Source organism: Seriola aureovittata, chromosome 1 (assembly GCF_021018895.1).
Source record: "Seriola aureovittata isolate HTS-2021-v1 ecotype China chromosome 1, ASM2101889v1, whole genome shotgun sequence".
NCBI classification, from domain to species: domain Eukaryota; kingdom Metazoa; phylum Chordata; class Actinopteri; order Carangiformes; family Carangidae; genus Seriola; species Seriola aureovittata.
Genome location: NC_079364.1, coordinates 16,522,293 through 16,530,235, shown reverse-complemented (window position 1 = coordinate 16,530,235; position 7,943 = coordinate 16,522,293). Strand labels below are relative to the sequence as shown.

Sequence of the window (7,943 nt, the reverse complement as noted above, 5' to 3'; positions counted from 1 at the left end):
AGAAGACATTTTGACATATCATACGAAAAGCACAGGTGCAAATAATAAAATGAATGATGAATGAATTCCATTTAGCTGCTTCAGTTTCATGGTCCGGATGTGCCTGCTCACTGTCATGATTGAATACTTGAAGAGAACAAAGCCATCGTTAATGTGATTAATAACACCTGCACTTTTCCTGCTGTGACAAGTCAGATGTCAGTGGTGTTCCTTTGCTGGGAATTCAGAATTAAAGTTAAGTATGAGCTGGTGTGTAGCTTGGAGTTCACTTTTTGTGACCCCTTCTTTTGTTGGGGCCTTTTGATCACCATTCATCTGCAAATGATGCAGCTGATTATGAAGTAGGGCTACATCTAATGATTATTTTCATTATCGGTTTATCTGTTGGTTATTTTCTTCATCAATCGTTAAGTTAATAATGTATCAGAAAATAGTGACAAATATTCATCCCAGTTTTTTATAGTTCAAGATGTTTCAAATGTTTTCAAATGTCTTGTTTTGCCCAACCAACACTCAAAACTGCAAAGATGTTCAGTTCAATACGATATACAACAGAGAAAAGAAGAAAATCTACATCTTATAACAGCATTTTTTCCCCCATTTTTGCATACATTTACATTACGTTCTCCCAAACCCTCCCTCCCCAAGTTAGTGGTTGATAATTCATTTAGGAAATATACACCATGTTATCATATCAGCTGAAATATTAAAGGTGCACAGTGACCTTTTGACCCACTTGCCCACTTTACTGTGTTAATAATCCAGCCTTCATAGTTATATGCTTTCTACAGATCTTCTGCTTGGCTGTTGTCAATAGTTGTGAGTGCCAGTAAAATTAATAAGTAATAAGACTATAACCATGTCAGCTGTTTTAGATGAAGCTACAGATATGAATTAACCTGTTATGTCAAAGTTTATAATCACGTTGGTATTTGTAGATATTGTACAGTGAAACGTGTGCCTGTAAAACAATGCAAAAAGCAGGCTAACATTAAGTTAAGTTAAAAGTTAGCTAATGTATGCTATTAGCAAAGATTAGCAAAAAGACTTAGCTTAGCTCTGTGTCTTTTTAAATAAGTAATTTAACTGCAAGGATAGCCGACAGCTGAATGTAGTAAACCATTTTGCTAAAGCTACATACTTCTGTTGTAATTTAATTTATAAATCAGAACTTGCTAGCTGCTTTGAGGTTGTCAGGCTGCTAGAAGGGTCTATATATATATATATATAAACACATCTATATACATATATACACACGAACAGGTAATTTGCAAGTCCGTCCTGGTGCTATACAACTCTGTCGCAGAAGGTATATAGTCAAACAAAAAACTACGAGTAGCAAAACCTTACAAGGGCATATCTTGATTTTTCCGTGAAGGACTGTCAAGTTTTCAAACACTCTCCTTATGATTAATGTAATAAGGCTCTCCCCTCAGAAAGGGGCAGTGGCTGTTGAATAATAAATATTCTGAACCCGCCCATTTAATGTTTATTGATCAGCTGCCCGGCAGGCCTATCTGACAGCAGTCAAGTTCAGTCTGGATATGGCGTCGCTGCACCGACACAGGATGCATTTTCACCTCTCCGTGGGAATTTGCCAGTCACGTACCGGGACGGCACTTCTTGGTTTTGGTCACTGTTAATACCGCACATCCATGGCGATGGAGGACGAAGACAATAATACAGCGGTCGTTGCGACTAACACCCAAACGGGCATCAAGAAAGGAGGTGATGTCGGAGATAACGGGACTTGCATAGACAGGCAGCCGGACACGGTGGTCCATCAAGCGGGGCTGAATCAGACTGCAGGTCGTGGCAGCCGCAGTGGTACGGGAGCTCATGCTGCAACGGGGATCCGAGTGCTAAAGGCAAGTCATAACGAGAGGATTTATTTTCATGTAATGCAGTAGGTGATTCAAACAGGACAAAGTGCCCGACACAAAATCTCTATATTGTGTTACATGTCAAGGGATTTCTTACATTGCAGTAGGTGATTCAAACGAGGCATGATAATTAAAACGCATCTTTGCAATATTATGTAATGGCTGTAATGTCAGGTGATTGATATTGTCTGGTTGATGATTGATCTGTGGATGATTGCCATTCAGTGAGGAATGTACCAGAGCCAATTAACAGACACAAGCCACAAGCCCCCCCCCCCCCCCCCCCCCCCCCACACACACACACACACACACACACACTGTAGGCTGTTAGAGCTTTTAAGGCCCACCTCTGAACATTTTATTTTTTGACATTTTAGGGCAAGACACATATGTGTAATGATTTATAAGTCCCTGAAGTAGCTGCTCAAGGGGCAGCTACTTAGCCACACACAGAATATCAGCTGTTCTATTCAGTGTGATGTGTATGCATTACTCAGATAACTCAGTTATTGTAGTTGAACGAAGCACATCAAAATCATAAAGTAAAATAGGTCACCCTGTTAATAAGTGAATATTAGCACAAGTGCTGATTTTTATTCACATGTTATATTTCTGCTCATAGATATTGGCTATGAAACCATAATTCAGTCAGTGTGAGTTTAGCATTTATTTTACTTCATGCCTGTTAACATCATCTTTAATCAGTAAGGAAATGCCATGAGGTCTTTGCTAGAATATGTCCACATCTGTTGATTTGGTGAGGCACAATACATCATCATTAAGTCCACAAGGGACCTCCATAGCTACCTGAAAAACTGAGCCAGGTCAGCCATCATTCATTGACACACATGTCCTTTTTTCATCAGTGGGTAGGAAAATATACAGCGTACAGTATCTACCGCTTTCTGACTCAGGGTAGGTTGACGGAACATGCAGGCTGTTATTCAGCGTGGCCCTGCTACACATTCACACCGGGACACAGCTACTTTACATCTGAAATCGACTGGAGGCAACCACTGCGCAAGCATTGGCTCAGTGTTACAGTCAGACACACCTTGACAGTAGCTGAGAAGGAAAGGGTAGGCAGTTTACTTTAACTGTAGCCACAGATTTTTCAACAGGTGTGGGACTTAAACTAACCTCTGTCCAGTCAAATCATTGCCTCACTAACCTCTGGAATAATCCTGCTCCAGTTTTGACTTATTTAAGTAGTGAAAATAAAAGCTTATTCTTAACCTTGGGAGTAGAAGTAGAAGAGTAGAAACAAAATGATTTTAACTTAAAGTACATGGGTATCAAATGGTAAACATTAAAGTCATTTGAATGTACTTAAAATAATTAAAATGAAAAATAAGCTTTCTGGTTGACAGGATTTCCCTATTATTCAAAAGAAAAATAACTGATAGGCACTCTGATAAGCAATTAATCATTAAATCTTTTAATCAAGTAATAATACCAAATATATGTTGGTTGGGGCTAAGAGGTTTTTGGCAGTTGGTCAAAACAAAATAATAATTTCATCATAATTTCAAGGCGTCAGTTTGGGCTCTGGGACGTTATAACCGGGTTTTGTTTTTCAATATGCAACAAACTTAGTGTAACAAAACGTATCATAATGAAAACAAAACTTATCATTAGTTGCAACTACACTTCTTTTGACACTACTTTTCCTTATACTGATATGTCACACTTAACAGCGAATTAGTCATGGGCTTATTGAATATCACAACTGAAAGAGGCAACATTAGCAAAAGGGATTTATAGCATCTTTAAGCCACTAAACTGGATACTGTCCAGACTTGTGCTTTCATATCCTATCTGTGAATATTCTGAATAGATGTGGGATGAAGGTGCACCATTGACAAACCCCAACAGCAGTGTAGGGTGTGTGTGTGTGTGTGTGTGTGTGTGTGTGTGTGTGTGTGTGTGTGTGTGTGTGTGTGTGTGTGTGTGTGTGTGTGTGTGTGTGTACTTACTGAAGAGCCTATATGCAGAGTCAGAATAGTGGAAAGATATAGTTACCTCTTGGACCAAGTAACATACTCTAATGCCTTTTCTAGGCCTGTGAATGGTATTCTTAAATGAATGGCTGATGTTATTGATATTTTATCATTTTAGTCTGACATTTGTCTTTATTAATGCAATATTCAGATAGCCTTGCATTGAATAATTTTAAAGAAATACATTAGGCTACTACACACCCAGCTAACATCACCGCAAGTGATTAGAGCAAGAGAAAACAGCAACAACATGATATGCTGGCTCCTGTTAGTAATGTAATGACAGAGTCCATCCTGAGTGAGAAAGGTAACAGAATGAAAAAAAACATCAAAGATTGTTCTTGACTTACAGGCTGTACTACTGCTATAAACAGAGGCTGCTCAGGAAATGTAGTTCAATAGGGTTGAGTCTGCAAAGGAAATCAATTGCAAGTGTTTTCAGTGTAAAGACAGGAATATCTAGTTACGTAGTTGCTAATAACTGAATATTGATTATAAAACATTGATTAATTGCATCCCTCTACCCAAGTGCAAAGACGTGGGAAGGTGTGCTTCTTCATAACTCCAAATACCACTGCACCAATTTTCAGCTGTGTCACCTTCACTTAATTCCACAGCATAGTTATCATTCCAGTTGTATACAGATGAAAAGGTGGGCAGTACCTGCCAGTGCAGATGTTGCGTTGAGGTAAGTCTACAGCAGCTCTGGGAGGTTAATCAATACATTTTGAGTGACAATCAAGCTCTATAGGCAGCCAGTGGCTGTTAAACATGCTGTTATGTACAGTATGTATCTGATATTGATCCGTGTGTTAAAATGATTCTTTCTGTGTCAGCAGCGCAACATAAAGCGGAATGGGAGTCGTGGTTGTGTGACAAGAAAGACCAGATTTGGATCACGAGAGCGGGACTGGCTAAAGGGGGACACCCAGCGGGGCTGTGTGTGTCTGTATGGGGGGACAGTGGACCCTCAGCCACCTGCCTCTGGCCCACAGGCCTCTTCCACCCCACAGACAGACCTGCAGTTGGTGCTCTGCTCTACCAGTACCACAGTAGAAGAGCTGTGTTCTCAGAGGGATGGACAAGGACTTTATGTTCAGCTGCATGGAGACCTAGTCAGGTAAACACACACTAAGTTAAAGTCATTAAAGTAAAGTTATACTTTATTTCCCCTGCATTTAAGCCATGCTAACAATTTGGCATAAAATATCCTAAAAAGTAAGGCTAGCTGTCCAGAGACCAATTGTAGTTCAGAGAATAGTGCCATCCTCAATGAAGGGCCCTGGCAGAAGAATTGCAAATACCCTTTGCCCCTTTCAGATCAACACAGTGATGTGGGTTAACCCATCAGTTACTCTGAATAGGCAAATGCATGGATCCAACATCCAATAGCCACAGTCCTGCATCAGTGTCATCATTGTATCTAGTCAAACTGCTGTGCACTCTGAAGCATCTGACAGCTCACAGCTTAATGTATAATCATGTTCTAACATGGAAATGGAAAAAAGTGAAAGAAATAAAACTTGACTTGAAGCGTAAAAAGATGCTTTGGTTTGACCAGTATAGTGCAAGCGAAGCATGAGATATTACGCAGCAGGTTTAGTCAGCTGCACCGGTTAAAATGGAAGCACATCTCTTCCATTAGACACACAAATAAACACAACTGAAACGGGAATAATGCAGTACAGTAACATATAACATAAGCCATTAAGAAGGATTATATTTCTAAATAAATGTCAACATCTCCTTCTCATTTATATCATATTAAAAACTATACCGGCCATGGCATTTACTTGATATCCTGTCCATGAAAACCAAAAACACAATGTCACCTTGAGCAAGCTTGAGCTAATGCACAGAGCGCAAACACAGTACTGAAGACCTGCTGCAGTTTTCTTAACATTCCACACTCCCACAGGATCTCACCCAGGATACCCTCAGGGACATGACTATATGCCTCTTTCTGCTCCAGAAAACATATGTAGACAGAAATAGCAAATGATCCCTTGATTATCTGTGAAAGGATAAAACACTAGTTCACTGATCTGTGACCAGGAAAGAATCTGGGCTGTTCCTACATTGCTTTCATGGGAAAGCCTATGTGAAGATAGAAGGGAGAGTCTAAAATAAGAAATCAGTTATAGCTTAAATCACTGTGGCATAGTTTATTCCATGTTAATCTTACTGTCTGCTTTTTTTTTTTTATATGATGTGGGATATTGACACAGAGCAAAAATTTTAAATCTTCCCAGATGTCAGGTACCAGCAAAAATGCCAGTTGGTACACTTATAGTGGAGATCATGCCATCAACATGCTGCAGATATTATGCTGGAAGCACGTATGGAATGAATTGTTAATCACTTTACAGGCTGGTAGACAATAGTATGACCAACCAGCAGCCTATGAACCATCATCATATCTTTGCTGATTAAAAGCCCTGGGCATTGCAGAGTAATGCAGAATGGTAATAAATGAAAGGCTTTTGGTAAGCCTGTGGATAGGCTGTGTTGGTCCAGTTTATATTCCAGCAGTACAGCTCTTAAATTGCAGTCTGCCAGCAAGTATGACCAGGTGGATTGAATTCAATATTAAAATCTTCACCATCCAAAAACAAGGTATGGGAGACTTAGGAAAACTATGATTTCTGTTTATACAAAGGAAAATTTAATTCCTACAGACAGCAGATATAGTTAGAAAGATAAGCCAAGGTTGCATTAAATGCACTCAGTTTCATGTTTATGGAAAATACTTGAGCTAGGACCATTTATGTTTGACTTTAAAGAGACTTCTAGTTTTATATAAACACTTTTTAGGTAAATGTTCTATGTATAGTAGGTTTTATTAGTGTGGTTGCTAATAGATGCATGTACTGTATAAATGAGGATCTGAAGCATACAAAGCTGTTGACAGCACTGAGAGAAGCACTGAAGAAGGATTTGTAAGTAAGGACATGATGGAAGGGATGGAAGCTTTTTTTAGTGATTTTCTTTTTATAGCTTGTAGTAATATGCTGTTTGCAGGAAAACTTGGTCTGGGTTCTTTCCTGCTAAGAGAACATTGTATTTTCAGTCACACTAACTCCCTTTTAAGATAAATTTACTGAGGCAATGGAGTTGATGGTGGGCATCCATCCTTCCATTCATCCATTTTTGAGCCACTTATCCTGGTCAGGGTCACAGTGCCAACAAGGTGAGCAGAGAGGCCAGTGTTCTTTTTCCCTGCCACATGCTTTTCCATGGGGACCCATAATTGCCCCCAGGATAGATGGAATGTGAAATCCCTCTAACATGTTCTGCGTATGCCTGGGGTTTCCTCTCAGTTTGTCCTGCCCAGAAAACTTCCAAAGGGAGACATGTCCCAGACATCACAACTGGCTCCTCTCAGAGGAGTTAGCGGCTTGATACCATGGGCCTCCCAAATCACTGAGCTCCTCACTCTGAAATGTAAAGCGAGACCAGCTACCCTGCAGAGAAATCACATCTCCTTGTATCTACTGTACAGTCTGCATGGTGATGAACTAGACCAATTGACCAATTGTTTGCATTTACAGGTGATTGTTTGAAGGCCTGGTGACCCCTGTAGCCTGGTCAAGTACAGCTCAAATAAGTGATACAGGGCCATTATCTTGTGTGCTCACCACTGATAAGGCAAAGAGGAGAGGCTGGGTGTAAGGCCTGATGGACAAGGGTAATAAATAGAACGGGCTGCGCATTGTTCACGTTGGCAACAGAAAACAAACAACTGATAAAGGATGTTTTTGATAACATTGCATTTGCTTTGAGTTCAAAACTTACCTGACCTACATGAACTGCAACATTTTGGATAATACTGTCTACCTACAAATAGTGTGATTTAGATTGTATATTGTAAGCTTTACTCAAATATGGCATGCTTATCGATGTTAACAGGAGGTACCTGCCAATTCAGTACAAGGATAGCATCTAATTCGTTTTACACATTTGGGAATCTCTCTTTTCTTCCGCTTGATTTGCTAACAACAACTTGCTTCTCTCAGCGCTTGATCCCTATGGTAAGAAACTGTGAAACCTTGCTCAATGA

General features: G+C 39.8%; 1 protein-coding gene across 1 annotated transcript in view; it reads left to right on the top strand.

The window, feature by feature from the left end:
* Nucleotides 1–1,527: 1,527 nt before the first annotated feature.
* Nucleotides 1,528–7,943, top strand: part of phlpp2 (PH domain and leucine rich repeat protein phosphatase 2) — a 39,391-nt gene continuing 32,975 nt past the window's right edge. The window contains exons 1-2 of the mRNA XM_056381282.1: nt 1,528–1,868; nt 4,723–5,003. Of these exons, the coding sequence (XP_056237257.1) occupies nt 1,656–1,868; nt 4,723–5,003 (494 nt within the window). The 5' untranslated portion in view covers nt 1,528–1,655. The remainder of the gene's footprint in view (nt 1,869–4,722; nt 5,004–7,943) is intronic.